The sequence below is a fragment of the Lagenorhynchus albirostris genome, chromosome 7 (assembly GCF_949774975.1).
Source record: "Lagenorhynchus albirostris chromosome 7, mLagAlb1.1, whole genome shotgun sequence".
Lineage (NCBI taxonomy): Eukaryota > Metazoa > Chordata > Mammalia > Artiodactyla > Delphinidae > Lagenorhynchus > Lagenorhynchus albirostris.
The window spans coordinates 5,487,858-5,510,614 of NC_083101.1; the positions used below are offsets into that span (position 1 = coordinate 5,487,858).

The 22,757-nt window shown below is 41.4% G+C and overlaps 1 protein-coding gene across 12 annotated transcripts in view; it reads right to left on the reverse strand.

Moving 5' to 3' along the window:
• NUP214 (nucleoporin 214) overlaps positions 1-22,757 on the reverse strand; it is a 135,129-nt gene that overhangs the window by 82,466 nt on the left and 29,906 nt on the right. For all 12 annotated transcript variants that reach the window (XM_060154032.1, XM_060154031.1, XM_060154028.1 and 9 more), the window contains 8 exons: positions 22,460-22,618; positions 19,556-19,659; positions 13,549-13,731; positions 12,734-12,819; positions 12,550-12,633; positions 6,368-6,628; positions 5,456-5,617; positions 3,210-3,309 (listed from right to left, as the gene is read on the reverse strand). In XM_060154032.1, coding sequence (XP_060010015.1) covers positions 3,210-3,309; positions 5,456-5,617; positions 6,368-6,628; positions 12,550-12,633; positions 12,734-12,819; positions 13,549-13,731; positions 19,556-19,659; positions 22,460-22,618 — 1,139 coding nt within the window. The remainder of the gene's footprint in view (positions 1-3,209; positions 3,310-5,455; positions 5,618-6,367; positions 6,629-12,549; positions 12,634-12,733; positions 12,820-13,548; positions 13,732-19,555; positions 19,660-22,459; positions 22,619-22,757) is intronic.

The following is a 22,757-nucleotide window of genomic DNA, read 5'->3' on the forward strand; positions in this document are numbered from 1 at the left end:
TCATCCAACTCATTACACTGCAGTTAGAGAACTGTCGATGTAATGGGTCGTTTAGTGGCTGTCTTCTTGCTAAGATCTAAGTGCCGGGAAAGCGGGGACCTGGTATGTCTTACTCACGACTGGATCCCAAATACCCAGGGTGTTATCATGCTCATGGCAGACACCCCTTAGGAACCTGCTGAATCAAGTGACTGAGCACTGGAGAGGAGTCTAGATAGCCATGGGTTTGCTCCAGATAAACCCTCTTCCTGAAAACAGGAGGTGAATATAAGGGATGAGGCCAATGAACATAAGACATACCAACGGCAGAAATGTGTAAACTCATCTTTTTTGTTTGTTTGCTTTTGTTTTAAAATTTTTATTGGAGTACAGTTGATTTACAATGTTGTGTTAGTTTCAGGTGTAGAGCAAAGTGAATCGGTTATACATACACATATATCCACTCCTCTTTTTTATTAGATTCTTTTCCCATATAGGTCATTACAGAGTATTGAGTAGACTTCCCTGTGCTATACAGCAGGTTCTTATTTAGTTATCTATTTTATATATAGTAGTGTGTATATCTTAGTCCTAGTCTCCCAATTTATCACTCCCCCCCTTATCCCCTCGTAACCATAAGTTTGTTTTCTACCTCCATGACTCTACTTCTGTCTTGTTAAGTTCATTTGTACGCTTTTTTTAAAAAGTCCACATATAAGTCATATCATATGATATTTGCCTTTCTGTGTCTGACTTACTTCACTCAGTATGACAATCTCTAGGTCCACCCACGTTGCTGCAAATGGCATTATTTTGTTCTTTTTTATGGCTGAGTAATATCCCATTGTATATAGGTACCCCATCTGCTTTATCCATTCCTCTGTCGATGGACATTTAGGTTGCTTCCGTGTCTTGGCTATTGTAAACAGTGCTTCAATGAACACTGGGATGCATGTATCTTTTTGAATTATGGTTTTCTCCGGGTATATGCCCAGCAGTGGGATTGCTGGGTCACATGGTAGTTCTGTTTTTAGTTTTTTAAGGAGCCTCCATACTGTTCTCCATAGTGACCTTAACCAATTTACATTCCCACCCACAGTGTAGGACAGTTTCCTTTTCTGCACAACCTCTCCAGCATTTATTGTTTGTAGATTTTTTTTTTTTTTTGCAGTATGTGGGCCTCTCACTGTTGTGGCCTCTCCCATTGTGGAGCACAGGCTCCGGATGGCAGGCTCATCGGCCATGGCTCACGGGCCCAGCCGCTCCGCGGCATGTGGGATCCTCCCGGACCGGGGCATGAACCCGTGTCCCCTGCATCGGCAGGCGGACTCCCAACCACTGTGCCACCAGGGAAGCCCTGCCCTGTAGATTTTTTGATGATGGCCCTTCTGACCGTGTGGGGTGATACCTCACTGTAGTTTTGATTTGCAAGAAATGTGTAAGCTCATCTTATAATAAATCTCTTTAAGATATTACTCAGAAAAAGTTAAATGCAAAATTAAATATTTAAAATACGCTTACCAAACTACTGCTTAAGAGAATCTGAAAGTAATTTTATAATGAATGTAATTCCCTCTCAAGCTTTCTTATTGGGGGAGGTGGTAAATACCAATTTCCACTTGTCAATTATGCTTAGATCCACCTATTATTCAACAAGTGGTTATTAAAAAGGAACTGCATTCCAGGCAGCACTCTGGGCTTACGAGTTAAATAACTGCACCACAGTCCAAATTCTGTGGGGAAAGGAAGAGATTTTCTTTGATTCCTTTTTAAGTTTTGTGTCTATTTTTCTTAAGTCAGAAAAAAGGGCAAACTCAGCATTGCTCCTTTAACAAAGCCCTTATCAATGATTAGCTCAGATGAACCCTGGAGGGAAACAAAGCCTGAGATAAGATAAAGGAAATCACCAATAGGTGCTTCTCACACATGGTTAACAGCTAAAATATCTCAGAAATACCAGACCATGTTTCTTTCACCATTAAGCTGGATTTTCCTGTCTTATGTAATATTCTGCCTTGCAGTGGCTTTTCTTTGCCTACCCTACACTAGGAATCTGGCTATAATTCCCAAACTCTAATGCATAGTTCTTTCCCTTGAGAAGTTCACAACGACCACAAATGCCATCTTGGTCGAAACAGCATACCAAAGCTTCAAGGTCACTACAAGATAGGAAAGCGAGTAGGCTTGTTTTTGGCTGTTAGTATGGCCCTGAGATAACTAAGAAATTCCTGGCAGTGTTGATAAATGGACTAATGTGGAAAAAAGAGGCCAGTGGCCTAGTGCAGCAGGGCCACTCGATAAAGCCAAAACAGAACAGTGAGCAGACCTGGGGGCACGGGAGTAGGAGAGAGCTAATGTAAACTGGAAAAAACACAGGGTCTGTGGCTGTTCATCTCACCGCTGGACTAGTAATGGGCACCAGACTCTAAATGCCTGAATGACACTGGTTCTCACGATCCCTACATTCAGACTGAGGAAACGGCCCTCAACTCTTCCTTCTTCAGCCACGCTGAAGAGCTCCTGGCTACAAATACACAGAGCAACAGGGCACAAGCATATTCTATGAACCGTGCTGCCCAGAACAGTGACACGGAGTCAATACCTTGAATTCTAAACACAGATTCAGACTTAAGAAAAGTCAGCTCTGGCAGCAATGATCTGGCCCTCAGATATGGCAGGAAGTCAAGCTAGAAGTCTCCAAACAGAGCTGGTGCCTTTTAAAAGATTGTTTTTTCATACAAAAGGTATGAGAAACCTGAAAGAACAGGAATGCCTGGAGACAGGAAGGAAGGGAGGAGAGACGGTCAATTTCAAGATCATCACTGGGTTTTCAGAATCAACAGTCTGCATTAGAGTCGAACTGCCAACTCAGGAGCCCCAAGAGTATTAAAAAACAAAAAAATCAAAAATCAAACCCTACACCTTACCTGACTTAGTAACTGTAATGTGTATCATATGCAGACTTACACATGACAAACAGCATACTGAGTATATATCACCAAGACTTTGAAGGTTTATGAGGCAACTGCTACTGCCAGTTGAAGAGGACAATCTCCTGAAAACCCAACTGTGTACCCAAGATTAGCTGTCCACTCCACCCCTCTTATAACCTAAATTTCTGCAGGAAAAATAGGCACACTCTGACAATGGCAATGCTGCCCCCTGCAGGCAGTTCACCACTATTACAGAATAATTCACAGGCTTAAACACACTGAAAAGTAGTAACATACCCCATCGCTGCAGAGGGGGCTGTAGGATTATTCTTCAATTCCTGCACATTTACCACTTGAGGGACATTCTTCAAAGTTGATTCGGTCAAAGTACTGACAGCTATTTAAATAGAGAAGAGAAAGGCACATTAATTGCAGTAAAGGATCAAAAATTCTAGCCAGGTATAATGAATCACTAGGACACAAACTCAAGCAGAATGCACTTACTATATAAAGGAAATCTAGGTCGTCCTGCAGCACTGTGCTCAGCGGAGCACCTGGCCTACTCCACTCAGAAAAGTTACTTGGTGAAGCTTTATGCAATTTAAGCAAATGTACTAGTTTAGAAACAAGGAATTCCCTAGCCAGCTTTTATACAGTAGAGCTGAGATACCTGCCATATTGTTGGCTCGCCCTCGAAAAGGGCAGAAGGAGCTAGAGGATTAGCAGTGCTCGGACTAAGGGCTTCTGCCATCCATCATGCATTCATTCATTCAACCACTCTTTCGCATGAGCTTATTATTGTCGGACTCAGGTGCTGGGAATACAAAAAAAGGTCTAAAACATAGTTCCTTGTCTAAAGAAGCTCATGCCTTAGTGAGACAGACACGATGAATAAAATGTGAAAAATGAGGCCAAGAGGCCTGAATTAAGGAATGGCAACAGGGATTGACTTGACACCTACTTATCTATCTTAGGCTTGTCAGCTTTCATATCTCCTTTTTTGTGTCTTACAATTTAAAGCTGTGGCCCAAGACAATGATATTTCATAATTAACTATTAAGAAGGCCTAAGCAAAGCTCTTAGATCTCTTCCAACTATACTTTGGGCAAAGTTGAAAGCTGCAGCCCAGGTAGGACGGTGGGTCCATGGCAGCTCACTTCACTCCCTTGTTCAGAGAGGTAACCAGGGACATCTTGCCCATGACCGCATGTATTTCATCCTTCACATTCAGAGGTGCCTACACCTTAGACATATTTGCTTCCAAAATGATAATAGACATCACACCACCTCCTGCTGAGAGTGGAATAATCCTAAATCCTGACAGATTTAAGTTTATAAATAACCAACTCAATCAGCTTTATTTGGGGCCTGTTCAGCACAATGCTAAGATTCTGCTTGGTCCAACAAATATTTAAAACATCAAAGGTTTCTTATTTTTTCAGACAGCTCAAAAGTGCCTTAAAAAGTTCTCCGGTTTTTGCTCTTTCATTTCTATTTTAGATGGCTTAATAAGTGTTTTAATATTTGAACTTTTCTTAGAAATCTTTATTATATAATGGTAATTCTTTTTAGTCTAAATAAAACCATCATGTTTTTTTAGTCTTTTAAAATTTTAGTCTAAATTGGTATGTGTTCTAAGCAGTTACAGAACTAAAAAATAATTTTATTCAGCTAAAACAAAAATATCCGATTTATAGCCGAGTTTCTCAACCTCGGCACTATTGACATTTTGGGGCTGGATAATCCTTTGTTGTGGGGTTGTCTTGTGCATTTAGGATCTTTTTGCAGCATTCCTGGCCTCTACCTACTAAATGGCAGCAACACTGCCAACTGTTGGAGGGGAGATGGGTGGGGCAAAATAGCCTCTGGCTGAGAACCACTGGCTTGTAAAGACTGATAGCCAGTGATAACTGAGGTCCCGAGGCGAACTACCTATAAATCTTAATGCAGAAAATTACGGATAGCCACAAACCACTGACAAAATGCAACAGCTGATTAGCTTCTTAGAGTTTTCATCTGTCAAGTTTCCATCTTAAATTTGCAGTCTTAAGAAAAAGCTGTACTACAATACAAAGAACACAGCGTTGGAGTCTGGGTTTTGTTACGTATTGGTCAGCTGACCTTCACCTCTCCAAACCTTACATTACTCAAAAGCAAAATGGGCATACTTATACCCACCTCAGAGGGTGGCTGGGATCCTTCAGATACCATCAGACAACTCTAATGTTATTAGGTGATCTAACTGCGAAGATTAATTTTGGGCTTAAAGCAGACATTATTCAAAAGTAGGGATTAACAACTCCATCAAAAAACCCCACTGATCTCCCACTTAACTGAATGTGGCAGATAATACTGCCCCTTCAAAGGAAAGTTCCCGACTAAGCCTCTGCCTTCGCAGAACTCTCTCCCCCAAAAGGTGAGAGACCTGTCACATTAGCCTTCTCTTCTGAAGGGCAGCAAAGAGAGCCCGCCATTTCTTGGCACCTGTGTCCTGGCCTGGGGCTCAGACAGCTCACCATCAGCCCCTGCATAGATGTTTTTACCTGGTGACTGACTGGCCATCTGCCGTCTCAGGGCTGCTGCAGCGGCCGCCTGGGGAGCAGAGATGGGGTGGGAAGGGCCAGGGGCGCCATGCTTCACGGTTTTTGTTGCAAGCATTGTGCTATCAGCCCCTTGGGGAATAATTTTGCTAGCAGGTGCAGACACTGAGGAAAAAAGATAAATTAAGTGAGAGAGTGGGTCAGAGAAGAAGAAAACACAAAAATTAAAATGGTAAATTCTCCATGTGTGGTTGCAGGGAAAATGTTAAGATTAAAAATCCTTAAGCATTAACACAGGAAAGTACTGGCAACCTGACAGGCTGGCACTTTTACCTTTCAAAGATGCTGCAGGCAATTTGCCTGCCTACTTCTATTAGTGAAAATACTTCACATGATCATTTCCTCTGACACTGAGCAAGATATAACTCTTGTGCCAAAACAGAGCAATGTCCTGCTCTCCTCTCATAAAATCTCTCCATTCTGGTACCTCATGCCCGGCTTTGTCCTCTTAGAAGTCACTGCAATACAAAGTCCTGATGCTCTGAAATAAGGTGTGACAGCACAACACAGGTCACATCAGCGAGCCAACACAGACAATGAGCATTCTGGCTGGTGAACTCTGAGGCACACCATGGCTACAATGGAGGAGCTGAAATGAGGTGGGACGTGAAAGGCACAAGTTGTGCTCCACAGTAAAGCAGTAACTGTGAACCTTGCAGGGTATCCTCTTCCTCAGGTCCTACCAACCACTTTCAAGAGGAACATACCTCTTGAATCTGTCCTGTAATTTCTAGAATATTAACAGAAATGGGCTGGAACCCATGACTTATGGGTGCGATAATATAAAACCCAGTTACAGGAGTTAGAGATCTCTTAGGGAAAAAAAGATCATTTCCTGTCTCATTGTTTACTTACCTGAAGTTCCCATCACACCTGGTGAACCATGAATCAGGTGAGATTTAGCAAAAGGAGTCGCCTGGGGCAAAAGACTGGGCTGGATGGAAGGCGTCCGAACCACGGGAGCATGCCGGGGAACCTGGACCACTGCGTCGTCATCCTTACAGGATGCCCGTGTGTCTTCACCTTCCAGAGACTGGGAAATGGATGACGTTGAGCTGACTTCATCCAAGTCTTCATAATACCTCTGAGACAGGAAAGCTGACCGAGACAGGCTGGCTACAAAGCCCAAAACAAAACACAACTTAGACAATTCAAGTCCAAAAGACAATTCAAGTCCAAAAGCTATGTAATTTTCACTGCCGCTAGAGAAATATCCAATTTATAAATTGACTTAATTATTACTTATTTTATGTGGAAGCAGCTGCTGCTGAATGCGAACAAAGATACTTTTTGCTCAAATGGGCTTTACAAAACCGAGCTGTGTAGGACAAGAACATTTTGACTGTTAAACAAAAAAAATGATGTGAGGTGAGAGAGGGGATGCATGCTGGTGTAAAAGCAGGAAGTTCACAGGCAATAACACCGTCTCAGAAAAGCAACAGACAAGCTTCCAGAGCAGAGTAAACAGTCGCAGTGCTGCCACTGCTTTCCAACAATAAACTTCTGAGAACAGGCCTAACGCAAACTGGAAAAGACATCATGTCCTCAATGCTGAGGGTCTCAAACACTGCCACGTAAATCTAATCATTCTTCTGAATCAATTAGGTTAAAACAAAAAAATCCCTGAAATCGAAGATTGATTTTCACCTTCCCTGTTTTTTTCCTTCCATAAACTATGGGGTAATATGCCATGTTACTTTCTACCGTGAATTTCAGAAGTCATGTTACTGTCTGTATATTGGAAAAAACCCAAAACCAAACAAAAAACAGCCCTCTCTCCTCCTCAAGTTATGTTAAAGTATTGCTAATATTTACTGACTTATTTGTCCTATAGGCACATCACTCTGCAAGATTTTATTTGTCATAATGGAACCGGAACATAAATAGATGCAAGTGAAAACCAACGCTGTGCTAGCGCTGCTGCTAGGCTGCACCAGCCATGCGTGGCTATTTAGATTAAAAGTGACGTAAAGTAAATCAATGAAAATTTGGAATCCTAAGTTGCACCAGCCCCCTTTGAAGTGCCCCAGAGCCACAGCTTAACTGCTCTACTGGAGAGCACAGACCCAGAACATCGTCACCACTGCAGGAAGTCCTACGGGACAGCACTGTACCAAAGTGTTTTGATGCAGGTCAGTGTGCAGCAGGGTCACTGAGCAAGTCCCTCCATAACCACCAGCACCACCAGTAAAACTGCAGTTAACATCTATTGAGAACTTACCTGGTACCAGGTACTGCTCAAAGCATCTAAATTAGGAATTCCTGTATCTGACTTTATGGTTATAGAAAGGCTGAGTAATTTGCCCAAGGTCACGAAGTTGGTAGGTGGTAGAGCCGGAATTCAAACTTGGCGTGTATCCGACTCGAAAGACCATGTTCTTAACAATACTCTGTTATATATAAAATACCCTGTGCTAGGTAGAATTTTGACCCCATGACCCTTGCCCCCAGTGCCACACCCATGGTTATGTTCTGTTAGATGGTTATATTACACGGCCAAAGGGGTTTTGCAGACACGATTAAGGTTACTATCAGTTGACCTTAGAACAGAGAGGTCAGCCTGGATTTTCCAGGTGGGCCCAGTGTAAAATCTCAAGAGCCCTTAAAGGTAGAGAAAAGCAGCACAAGAGGAAGCAGAGAGAGGTGGCAGAAGTGGGGGCACAGAAGCATTCGATGCGCTGTTGCTGGACTGCAGAGGAAGGGGGCCGGGGGCACATGCAAAGCAAATGAGGACCTCAGTCTTACAGCTGCAAGGAACCGAATTCTGCCAACAACTCAGAAGCGGGATCTTCCCCAGAGCCTTTAGATGAGAGCTCAGACCAGCCAACACTGATTTCAGCCTGTGAGCCCCGAGCAGAGGACCCAGCAGGGCCATGCTGCGCCTGGACTTCTGACACACACAACTGTGAGATCATAAACAGGTGGTGTTATAGGCCACTACATTTGTGATAACTTGTTACACGGCATCCACAGAGAACTAATATAAACCCCACACTCTCTTAGGGCCACACTGCTCTCACTAATTTCTCTAAAATCCCACTTCTTGAGAGTTAATAGCAACAAGAGATGACTCAGACTCATCACCTTCAGGAACTGGATAGAAAACGGAAATAGCTTTCACTCCCAAGGTCTGATACCACCTGGGGGTGCTCTCCGTTTCCTTCCTTCATCTTTCTGATGCCATTCATTGGATTTGGGTGGAGGGACACCCATCAACTGAAAAAGGCAATGGCCATGCTCACTTGCAGAGGCCAGGAGCCTGGTCTGCTCAACTGTCCCAATGATGCTGCCTCCGCAGCTGACACATGCTGCTTCCTGCTGTGATCAAGGCTGCAGCTACCTTCCTGGCACTAGAAAGGGGGCCCCACTGAAACCTAAAGAATCTTACTCTGCTTAAATGCTAGCTCAGATCAGGACAGGCAGAAAGCCACATTAACAGGAAGAAGAAGGGGTAGAACTCATGATCATGTCAGCAGACGCAGCAAACCTCGTATCTTACGAGGAACTACAGAAAGTGTTCCCTTTGAGATAAAGGCAAGGATGCCTACTCACCCCTTTTATTGGAATTTGCATTGGAGGTCCTAGCCAGTGAAATAAGGTAAGAAAATTAAATAAAAAGCAGAAACAGAAGTGTTCATATCCATGGAAGGTATAATTGTTTCCACAGAAAGTCCAAGAAATAGCTACAGACATATTATTTCAAATGAGTTAGCCAAGATGCTAGATTCAGTCAACATACCAAAAAATCTAGTACATTTCTATATACTATATCTAACATAAAATAAAGTGAAATTTAAGGAAAAAGCCCCCATCATTATAAAAGCATCAAAAATATCAAACTTAGGAATAAATCCAACAAAAGATGTGCACGTCCTCCATGCAGAAAACATTTAGAAAAATTAAAGACCCAAATAAACATACGCCATGTCTAGGAAATGAAAGATCAACACTGTACAAATGTCAATTCTTCTAAGTCAATTTAGAGATTCAACACAATCCCCATCAAAATCTCAACTCTTTGAGGGCTGAGGGTGGTAGAACTTAACAAGGCAATTATAATATTAATATGGAAACGGAAAGCACCAAGAAGAGCCAGAACATTCTAGATCATGGGTCAGCAAACTACAACCATGAGCTAGCTGCCTGCTTTTATAAATAAAGTTTTACTGAAGCATAGGCATGCCCATCTGTTTACATACAGTCTGTGGTTGCTTTCCTATTACAAGGGCAGAGTTCACTAGGTACCATAGAAACTACATATTTACTATCCAGCTCTTTAAGAAACAGTTTGCCAACCCATACTCGAGACTGTAGAAATTTCTGTGACGATGAAATGTTCTATGTCTGCGTTTCCCATTACAGTAGCCACTAGTCACGTGTACCTAGTGGGCACTTGAAATGTGGCTGCTGGGATTAACTGAATTTTTTATTTTATTTAATTTTTATTAATTTAAATTTGAATAGGCTACCATATTGAACAGCATAGCTTTAGGATTTAGGAAAAAAAACCAGTATTGAGACTTATTTTAGCACCAGTTAATTGAGGCAGAGTGGTGGCAGTGGTTTCTAATCAGTGTACAGACCATCAGACCTACAGTATAAGGAAAACCGATTTACAACAAAGGCGGCCACTAAGCGGGGAGGAAGAATCTTCACTAAACAGTGTTGGGACAATCAGATATCTAAATACAAAAAAATGACATGAGAGCCATACTTTGTATCATACACAAAAATCAATTCCAGATAGTATAAACGAAATATGGTCTACCCATGCAATGGAATACCATTCAGCAATAAAAAGGAATGAATTACTAATACATGATACACATCATGGGTGAACCTTAAAGTTATACTAAGGGAAAGAAGCTAAAGCAAAAGACTACATATGATTCCATTTATACGCAGTTTCTAAAAAAGGCAGTTCCACAGAGCAAGAAAACGGATCAGTGGTTGCTGGGAGCAGAATAGGAACTGATTACAAACAGCATGAGGCAACTTCTTAAGTGATGGAAATGTTTTAAAACTGGAATGTAGTGATGGTTATACAATTCAGTAAATTTACCAAAAATCGTCAAACTACACACAACAGGTGAATGTTATGATACGCAAATTATACCTCAATAAAGTTGTTTAAAAAAAATCAATTTCAGGTAGATAACAGATCTAAATTTGAAAGGCAAAGCATTAACATTTCTAGACAATAATAAAGGTGCATACATACTCTTGTTACCTAGAGGTAGAGAAAGATTTCTTCAACAGAACAACAGGAACTGACCATAAAAGAAAAGGCTGAAAAATCTGTTTTAAAATTAAGAACTTCTCTTTGACAAAAGATACTAAGAGGCTAAAAAGCAACAAAGTGAATAACTACAAACTCGTATAACCAACAAAACGCTGGTATCAAGAACTGATAAAAACTTTTACAAATCAGCAGGACAGATTATCCAACAGACAGATGAGCAAAGGATTTAATCAGGCACTTCACAAAAGAAGATACCCAAATGGTAATTAAATACATAAAAGGGTGACACCAGCAGAGTTAAAAGGAAAAAGATTGATAATATCAAGCTTGGCAAGGCTGTGGAACAGCTGGAATATTCATACACTGATGGCCAAGTGTGACTTGCTACAAGAGAACTGCACGCAGAATCTGAAGCTGAGAACAGGGACAGAGTACGAGACACAATTCCACTCGGAGCCACAAGACCACATAAAAGACATACACGTGTACCTCAAGGGACAAGCACAAGAATGTTCAGAGCAACATTCTACTATGTTACAGCTAAAAACTGCAAACAGTGAATGTCCACCAAAAGGAGAATGGATAAACAAATGCAGTATATTCATACACCGAAGCAACAAAAACAAACAGCTACATGCAGCAACATGGATGACTCTTAGAAACCTGATGTAGAGTAAGAGAAACCCATCCAGAGAATAAATAAATGGACTTCCGCAGTATCCAAAGCCCAAAAAACAGGCAAAACCAAATTACGGTGTTTGGGGAGGCAAGCTTAAGTATTAAAACTATCAAAAAGGAAAAATAAAGGAGACTAAAGAGGACAGCGGCTTAATGCAATGTACAATCCTGAACTGGATCCTGATTTTCCAAAAAGCTTGGCTACGCGTGCTGAGCCCGCACCTAGAGCCCATGCTCCGCAACAGGAGAAGCCACCGCAATGAGAAGCCCGCGCACCACAATGAAGAGTAGCCCCTGCTCGCCACAGCTAGAGAAAGCCCGCGCGCAGCAACGAAGATCCAATGCAGCCAAAAAAATAAAAATTTCAACTCAAAACATAGTTTCAAAGAAAAAAGCAGTTACAGGCACCAGAGCAAAGCAGGGTTATGCCTAAAGTTGCATCTAACAAATATTTCTTTAAAAGCAGATTCAGGTAATTATATAGACAATTTCATGACAAAATATTTATCAGGTATATGGCTTCTTTTCAGCAAGTGTTTTTAGCCATCATTCCCTAATCTGTAGTTTTTTTTCTTCTTTCTTAGAACATCTTTTTTTCAAATGCAGCCTTACTCAAAACCCCATACCAATCAGAAAAGTAAAGCTTCTCTAGGTAAAGCAGAGGCTAAGACCCCTGGAGCCAGCTCAGCTTCCCCCAAAACCCTTGAGAACCACTGCCACAGAACCTAAGGACCACAGAAAACACAGTGTAAAAGCCAGAATAACTACCTTGAACTGCTTCATTGACCATGTATAAGCTGCTTCTTACCCCAATATTCACATGGATGACAGGGACATTTTCTCTGTCTCCCATCAAGAACGAAAGGAAAACACACACACACACACACACACACACACACACACACACACAGACAGACACACAGACAGACACACACACACACACACACACACACACACACACACACACACACACACACACACACACACACACACACACACACACACACACACACACACACACACACACACACACACACACACACACACACACACCATCCTACTCCCACACCATGTACTATATGGTTTATACTAAAAATTCAGGACCAGTTTCCTCTACCTGGAGCAGTAGATCTCACCGGTGGGGTCTTCCTCTTGGCCAAGAAGTTTCTCAGCTGTGCCTGTTTCACGGGGGACAGTTTAGCTGCAAGAAATTCATGAACCCATAAATGCGTAAGACTCGGTTTTTGTCAGTAGATGGAAGAGAACAAAGAGAGTTTAAAGACCAGGAAGAACTCATTTACCTGCGACTTTGGGCAAGGGTTTGGTTTGAAAGTCTATGGTTGTTTTCAACAAAGCATTGCGCAGGCTTTCGAGATCACTGTCAAAACTGAAATAGGATAGTGTTACATATGAACCAACTACGACCTGAGAAATCGGGGTGGTGGTGGTGGTACCTTATCCTCCTAAATATAAAGGCAAGATGTGAAAGCATCCCAATACAGAAATGGAAAATCTGACCAATCAAGGAAATTAATCCAAGAGGAAAGAGATCACAGTCTCAATATTATATCCGAACCCCAGAGCAAACACACCACCAACGGGGCTCCAGCAGGAAGGGCAATTAAAATCTACACATTCAGCCTAAAGGCAGAAACACGAGACCACCTTGGTAACTTCAGGGGTAAACTGTCTAACTGCAGGGTCTGAAATCTCCACACTCTTGCAAAATGATAAATCTGAGCTTCAAGACAAATTGGTCAACCTAATCCTGAGAGTTAATTTTCAACTGAACAATAATACTGTGACTATAGTATCTGCTATCATCTAATGAGCATCTGTTTCATCAGGCACACTACTAGGTGCTTTAAAGACTCAGTTTTAAACTCTCCAGTAATGCCATGAGGCACGTACTGTTAGCCCTACGTTTTGGCAAAGGAACAAAGGATCAGAGAGGGTGAAGAATCTGACCAGGCTCACACAGGTGAAAGACAGCAGAGTCACTTCCAAAGCCACATGTGAACCATTCTAAGACTACTCCACCTAACTCTATTTATTCGTTCATCAAACCACATTTATTGAGTGCACGTGGCATTAACAGGCCCATCCTCCTGCACACCTGTGAGTGCTGCTCTGAGAGGGGACATCCAAGGGAAGGCCCCACTGGGAGGTTTGGTTATAAAGACGGAGCTGCTGGAGACTATCCACCAGGTGATTCAGCCTCTTCCTCTGTTGGTTGATGATTTCCCGGTTGTTGGCAAGGGTGTTAAACAGCGTCTCTCGCTCTGGCACAAACAGGCGCCTGTTGAGAGCAAGGAGGAAAGAATTAAATGTGAATGGTTCAATAAAGGAACTCCCCACCGAACGGGAAAAAGACTACAACTGTAACAGTGAGAAGACTGAACTGGAGAACCACGAGTGGGAAAGAAACATCAAGAAATTATTAGAACATAAAAAGGGGATGAAAGCCTCATGAGGATAAAGTGTAAGGAGGAAAGAGCAGCTTAGGATGTGCAGGACCGGGCCTGCAGCAGAGGACAGCACAGCCAGACAGAACCTCAGATGGGTTCCAGGGAAGAAATGGGGGAAAATTCATCCAGCTATATATTTAGGATATGCATATTTCTCTGTATGTAAATTATATGAAAGAAAAAGAAAAAGCCCAAGGGTACAGGGAAATCTAGGGAGTCAGTCATCTCTTCAGAGTGCTGTCAAAAAAATACCTAGAAACAAATGACAATGGGGACACAATGACCCAAAACCTATGGGATGCAGCAAAAGCAGTTCTAAGAGGGAAGTTTATAGCAATACAAGCCCACCTTAAGAAGCAGGAAACATCTCAAATAAACAACCTAACCTTGCACCTAAAGCAATTAGAGAAAGAACAAAAAAACCCCCAAAGTTAACAGAAGGAAAGAAATCATAAAAATCAGATCAGAAATAAATGAAAAAGAAATGAAGGAAACAATAGCAAAGATCAATAAAAACTAAAAGCTGGTTCTTTGAGAAAATAAACAAAATTGATAAACCATTAGCCAGACTCATCAAGAAAGAAAGGGAGAAGACTAAAATCAACAGAATTAGAAATGAAAAAGGAGAAGTAACAACTGACACTGCAGAAATACAGATGATCATGAGAGATTACTACAAGCAACTCTATGCCAATAAAATGGACAACCTGGAAGAAATGGACAAATTCTTAGAAATGCACAACCTGCCAAGACTGAATCAGGAAGAAATAGAAAATATGAACAGACCAATCACAAGCACTGAAATTGAAACTGTGATTAAAAATCTTCCAACAAACAAAAGCCCAGGACCAGATGGCTTCACAGGTGAATTCTATCAAACATTTAGAGAAGAGCTAACACCTATCCTTCTCAAACTCTTCCAAAATATAGCAGAGGGAGGAACACTCCCAAATTCCTTCTACGAGGCCACCATCACCTTGATACCAAAACCAGACAAAGATGTCACAAAGAAAGAAAACTACAGGCCAATATCACTGATGCACATAGATGCAAAAATCCTCAACAAAATACTAGCAAACAGAATCCAACAGCACATTAAAAGGATCATACACCATGATCAAGTGGGGTTTATTCCAGGAATGCAAGGATTCTTCAATATATGCAAACCTATCAATGTGATAAACCATATTAACAAATTGAAGGAGAAAAACCATATGATCATCTCAATAGATGCAGAGAAAGCTTTTGACAAAATTCAACAACCATTTATGATAAAAATCCTGCAGAAAGTAGGCATAGAGGGAACTTTCCTCAACATAATAAAGGCTATATATGACAAGCCCACAGCCAACATCATCCTCAATGGTGAAAAACTGAAAGCATTTCCACTAAGATCAGGAACAAGACAAGGTTGCCCACTCTCACCACTCTTATTCAACATAGTTTTGGAAGTTTTAGCCACAGCAATCAGAGAAGAAAAGGAATAAAAGGAATCCAAATCGGAAAAGAAGAAGTAAAGCTGTCACTGTTTGCAGATGACATGATACTATACATAGAGAATCCTAAAGATGCCACCAGAAAACTACTACAGATAATCAATGAATTTGGTAAAGTTGCAGGATACAAAATTAATGCACAGAAATCTCTTGCATTCCTATACACCAAGGATGAAAAATCTGAAAGGGAAATCAAGAAAACACTCCCATTTACCACTGCAACAAAAAGAATAAAATATCTAGGAATAAACCTACCTAAGGAGACAAAAGACCTGTATGCAGAAAATTATAAGACACTGATGAAAGAAATTAAAGATGATACAAATAGATGGAGAGATAAACCATGTTCTTGGATTGGAAGAATCAACATTGTGAAAATGACTCTACTACCCAAAGCAATCTATAGATTCAATGCAATCCCTATCAAACTACCACTGGCATATTTCACAGAACTAGAACAAAAAATTTCACAATTTGTATGGAAACACAAAAGACCCCGAATAGCCAAAGCAATCTTGAGAACGGAAAACGGAGTTGGAGGAATCAGGCTCCCTGACTTCAGACTATACTATAAAGCTACAGTCATCAAGACAGTATGGTACTGGCACAAAAACAGAAAGATAGATCAATGGAACAGGATAGAAAGCCCAGAGATAAACCCACGCACATATGGTCACCTTATCTTTGATAAAGGAGGCAGGAATGTACAGTGGAGAAAGGACAGCCTCTTCAATAAGTGGTGCTGGGAAAACTGGACAAGTACATGTAAAAGTATGAGATTAGATCACTCCCTAACACCATACACAAAAATAAGCTCAAAATGGATTAAAGACCTAAATGTAAGGCCAGAAACTGTCAAACTCTTAGAGGAAAACATAGGCAGAACACTCTATGACATACATCACAGCAAGATCCTTTTTGACCCACCTCCTAGAGAAATGGAAATAAAAACAAAAATAAACAAATGGGACCTAATGAAACTTCAAAGCTTTTGCACAGCAAAGGAAACCATAAACAAGACCGAAAGACAACCCTCAGAATGGGAGAAAATATTTGCAAATGAAGCAACTGACAAAGGATTAATTTCCAAAATTTACAAGCAGTTCATGCAGCTCAATAACAAAAAAACAAACAACCCAATCCAAAAATGGGCAGAAGACCTAAATAGACATTTCTCCAAAGAAGATATACAGACTGCCAACAAACACATGAAAGAATGCTCAACATCACTAATCATTAGAGAAATGCAAATCAAAACTACAATGAGATATCATCTCACACCGGTCAGAATGGTCATCATCAAAATATCTAGAAACAATAAATGCTGGAGAGGGTGTGGAGAAAAGGGAACACTCTTGCACTGCTGGTGGGAATGTGAATTGGTTCAGCCACTATGGAGAACAGTATGGAGGTTCCTTAAAAAACTACAAATAGAACTACCATATGACCCTGCAATCCCACTACTGGGCATATACCCTGAGAAAACCAAAATTCAAAAAGAGTCATGCACCAAAATGTTCACTGCAGCTCTATTTACAATAGCCCGGAGATGGAAACAACCTAAGTGCCCATCATCAGATGAATGGATAAAGAAGATGTGGCACATATATACAATGGAATATTACTCAGCCATAAAAAGAAACGAAATTGAGCTATTTGTAATGAGGTGGATAGACCTAGAGTCTGTCATACAGAGTAAAGTAAGTCAGAAAGAGAAAGACAAATACCTTATGCTCACACATATATATGGAATTTAAGAAAAAAAAATATCATGAAGAACCTAGGGGTAAGACAGGAATAAAGACACAGACCTACTGGAGAACGGACTTGAGGATATGGGGAGGGGGAAGGGTGAGCTGTGACAAAGCGAGAGAGAGGCATGGACATATATACACTAACAAACGTAAGGTAGATAGCTAGTGGGAAGCAGCCGCATAGCATAGCACAGGGATATCAGCTCGGTGCTTTGTGACCGCCTGGAGGGGTGGGATAGGGAGGGTGGGAGGGAGGGAGACGCAAGAGGGAAGAGATACGGGAACATATGTATATGCATAACTGATTCACTTTGTTATAGAGCAGAAACTAACACACCATTGTAAAGCAATTATACCCCAATAAAGATGTTAAAAAAAAAAAAAGAAAGAAACAGAGGAACAGCACACGATTTTGCAGCAGGGGGGTCACCCACCCAAAAGAATTACAAGAAGACAGGGACAACTGTCCCCCTTCTTTCTGGTGACAAGGTAGTTAGTTCAACATATATTTTTAACAGGCATTTCAATAGGGTACAAGGTAATATTTAGAGAAGGGCCCCAAACAGAGAAGTGCTAGAAAAATTGTACAGATTTAAGAATCTGAACTCTACAGAAAGGGAACTTAAAAAAAGCACATTAAGGGACTTCCCTGGCAGTGCAGTGGTTAAGAATCTGCCCGCCAATGCAGGGGACACGGGTTGAGCCCTGGTCCAGGAAGATCCCACATGCCGGGGAGCAACTAAGCCCACGAGCCACAACTACTGAAGCCCATGTGCCTAGATAGAGCCCGTGCTCCGCAACAAGAGAAGCCACCGCAATGAGAGGCCTGCACACCGCAACGAACGAAGAGTGGCCCCCACTCGCCGCAACTAGAGAAAGCCCAAGTGCAGAGGGAAAAAAAAAAAAAAAAAAGCACATTAAGTAGAAAATCCATGGGGTTGTTTAAAGGAGAACAAAGAGCCTGGCTTCTCTGTTTGCATCATGCACTTTTTATTGTTTATTTTCATTTTAAAATTTTTTATTATTTTATTTTATTTTATTGGCCGTGCAGCTTGTGGGATCTTAGCTCCCCGACCAGGGATGGAACCAGTGCCCCCTGCAGTGGAAGCACTCAGTCTTAAGAACTGAATCGCTAGGGAATTCCCCATCATGCACTTTTTAAAAAGCCAACTTATTAATTAGCAAAGAGAAATCCAACTGTCAAGCAGAGCAGAATGTCCTCACTGTCAGGTCAAGCCATTCTCTCACATGGGGAGGAACATGAATTCAGAACCAGGGGAGTAAGCTCTGAAATCTCTGAAGGGGCCCAACTGCCCACGGGTACAAGTGCTCCAGGCCACAGAACCTTCCCCCTGCCAGCGTCTGGAGGATCAATGTTCACCTCTGTCTTCCCATATCTATGCTCCTCATGTTGGGCACAAAGCCTTTTCTCCACGTTGTGGAATATAATGTATTAAATTTTGTTTACTGAATTTTAAACACCTTCTAGCCCTGCCCCTGACACAACACCCAGGTTGCCCCACTTAAAAGTCTGTGACCTCACGGCTTTGTAAACAAGTGAATAGACCATTTCCTGGTTTGTTTCCTTACAAGGCTAATCACATTAATCAAGTATAGGTGTTTCAGAAATCTAGCATTTGGAGGGCTGACCTGGTTTTCACATTTCTTGTGGGCACCTTACTGCTTTCACAATGTACTGCATTCTATTCCTTCTGGAAAACACGAGGCATAAAACCAAATATCCACGGATGGAAGATCAGGATAGAAGATTTTCCTCTACCTCTGTTACCACTCCTTTCATCCTTTTAGTTATCCATACTAATTAGGAATGTTTCCTCCAAAGGAAAATTTGGAATATACAGAAAAGTATAAAAGAAACATTCCTCTTGATCTCGTCTTGCAGGTGTAACTATGAGTATTTCGACAGATTTATTTCCAGCCTTTTCTACATTAGACCTCCACAATGAGGTCACCTAGTATGATTTTATGTCTTACCTTTTTCATATTTTATATTTTATACCTAATAGTTACAGAATTATATATCTTGTATAGTTCATGTAACACAAAATATATTTAATATGATTTTTTTGAGAATATGAGATTCAATGGCTACACAGTATTCTGCATTAAGAAAAAAATGTGACCAGATTTATTAGCCACTCCTCTAACTTTTGGGTAACTAGGTTGAATCCAATTTTTCACTCTCATAAACTGCGCTGTAATATAAACTGTTCTATGTAAATTATTGTGAATATTGCTATTATTTATGTAGAACAAATTTCTAGATGTATAATGACTGGGTCAAAGAGAATGAACCTTTGTAGGGTTTTTTATAAATCCTCCTAAGTGATCTTTTAAAAGGGCTACAGCAATTATCTACACAGTGGATGAGAGACCTCGCTCACTTTTGTTTTTTCTTTTGTTCCAGATGCCGATCCCACTCCAAGTCTAGAACATCATTCACATCTTGGACAGCAAATTTCACATACTGATGAAGGCGCCGAATTTCCTACAAGAAAAAAATGAAACGTCAAAATGATTCAGTTGTCCAGTAGCTTGCAGGAAGGTGTATCAAAACAGTTAAAATGACTTTGAAGTCTTTTTATACTGAGAACCATAATGAACAAGGAAAACGTAATAGGCTTTAATACAATATTAGAATGTTATAATTCAAATGAAAAACAGCAACTCAACCTTTTAAAGCGTGTGACAGAGAGGTGGTGTGAAGAAAAGGGAAACAGAAAGGGCGTATCGGCCTAGGGCCTCTAGGGAGCCAATGTTCTTGCTTGGTTCTCATTTTCAGCTCCTGTAAAGTACCTCCACATGGCCTAGGAATTTTCCACTGCACTCTGTTACTCCGACAGGGCACCCATTTAGCTTCTGCTCTCCCACCCCTGAAATTAACTGTAATACAGACCAAATTATTCTACAAAACAGTGCTGAAAATACTTCTGCACCTATCTATTCATAGAGTAGAACACATAAGTCATCTCACCAGTGGGGAAAAACCCATTTCTCAAAAACAAAGAATAGTATCAGCACTAGAAACTGAATTTGCCATTATTAAAAGTCTTACCTATTAATTCATTTTAGGCCTGCAATAATTTTCTTTAAATATTGGTCCAGTGTTAACCTTCATGGTTATACCATTTGACTCTCAAAAACTAAAAAAATATAGCATTCCATTAAACACGTGTACAAATGAAGACAATGTACTTTACAGTGGAAAACACTCTTTACATCTGTACAAAGATCTTAATGTGTTTAACTGTATTTTCAAAATTATTTTCGGATAAGAGTGTGTCCTAACTGAAGAAGAAAATATCATGTAAAGAGAGCCAGGCTGATTCCAGGAAGCAGCAGTAACCTTAGCATCAAATACAAATTTCAACTCAATGCTCCATGACTACAGGGAGGCCCTTTACTGTGGACACTTCAAATGTGACCATACCTCTGTGCGTTAACTGATCTTGTTTCTTCTGAATGCCCTCCCAACTTTGTCTGCCAGGAAAAAAAACTTTTCTTTTAAGGCCTATCACAAATATTTTTCTGTGGCTTAGCTGCTCCCCCATCTGCAATCCCATAGCAACACACCCTACGTTATATTTACAAGTCGATCTTTCTGCTGCTACTAATCCAGCTGTAGTGTAGTGCTGAACACCATAGGCTCTGAGCCAGACCCCCCAGGCTCCAGGGTCCAGCATTTATTAGTGGTGAGACTTGGGTAGTTCCTGTGTCTCTGATTCCTTATCTTTCTTTTGTATATGGTATGCATTCAATAAATGCTAGCTATTATTATCTACTTAGCACTGTGGAAAAGAGAAAATTATTTCCCTTGAATGGGGAAAGTGGTTCACCCAAAGCTGAATTCTTTTAGTTTGCACACAGAGCAAGGGGTGAAAAGGCCCATAGGAAGAAAGAGTAACCAGATTCAATGTGGAGGCCTGTAATTTGATGAGTGGTAGGCAGGTGGTCGGCACTCTCTGCTAAGAGGGTTACCATCCCCAGGAGAAGGACACGCCTAGGAATACCTCAAGGGTGGCAGGACACAGCAGGGGTTCCTCAACCTTTCCGGGAGGCCTCCACTTCTTTCATTTTCCTACTGTCAGTATGTTTACCAGGTGTGGGATGGAAATGACAGCAACAGTAGAGTCTGCAGCCTCCAATCCTCCGAGGAGGAGGGGGTTCACCACACTCACAGGCCCTCAGGTCCCAGGTGAGGAAGGCCAGTGCTGCCACCCCTGCACCCTTTCCTACCTGATTCTAGGGAAATGCAAGGTGGTGGGAGATGATCCCTACTAAAGCTGTGATGCAACAATTTTGAATAAATTGAAAGATGGAAACAAAACTCAGAGTTCGCTCAAAGAGAATATAGGAATAATTAAGAATGAGAAAAGTAACTTTGCTAATAGTTACAGGAAGGAGCCCCGGCAGGCAGAAGTTTCGATTCTGGTCCCACTCTTACTAGTATCAACATTACCTTGGGCAAGCTCCTTAGCCTATGATATTCCAGTTCCTTATCCGTACAATGGGATCAGTAACTCTCACCTTGCAGAGCAGCAGGTTTTGAAGACTAGAAATAATGTATTAAAAAACACCTCACAGGGCTTCCCTGGTGGCACAGTGGTTAAGAATCCGCCTGCCAATGCAGGGGACACGGGTTTGAGCCCTGGTCTAGGAAGATCCCACATGCTGCGGAGCAACTAAGCCCGTGCGCTACAACTACTGAGCCTGTGCTCTACAGCCCACGAGCCACAACTACTGAGCCTGTGTGCCACAACTACTGAAACCCACGCGCCTAGAGCCCATGCTCCGCAACAAGAGAAGCCACCACAATGAGAAGCCCGTGCACTGCAACGAAGAGTAGCCCCTGCTCACTACAACTAGAGAAAGCCCGCGTGCAGCAAAGAAGACCCAATGCAGCCAAAAATAAATAAATCAACGAATACATTTATAAAAAAAAAAAAAAAAAAACCCCACACCTCACAGGGTACTTGGGTACTTGGTGCCCAGTGAACAGTTGCTAGTTTAATAATTATTATTCCTGATTTGATTTCTAAATGTATCTTTTTCAACAGCTACTCTCTACCAATCTTAAGGTTTAATTAAGAATTACGTTTTTGTTTAATCCAGAAAACCTTAAGTGGGAAAGTGGCATTTTCTTTGTGACGGTGAAGGGAGTCTACGCCAAGTGGGTCAACACTCGCAGGAAATGAACAACTTTACAAGCAGCTGGGCAAGCCTGTACCTCCCAAAGGAGTGCCTGTCTAGGAGTCTGTTCTCAGCAGCTCTGGCGGGGCTCTCCTTACCTGGAGCTGAGCCTCACTCCTGGGGTCCAGCGGCCTCTTATAGAGCAAGTGCAGATACCCAGAGTCACGGTTTCTCTCATTTTGTTCTCTGGCTTCTTCAACACCAGCAAAGCCCTCAAGTAAAGTTGTTTTCAGGGTACTTATATCTCCATGAAGAGACTAGAAAAGGTATGAGGATGAATTGATACAAAAGTTATTTCCAAGAAATAAACCTTTCTTTCTAGATCAAGGAAGGTGGTATTTCTCAAATATTTAACGTGATGAACATATGAATATAGTAAAAAGTGAATTTCACTGC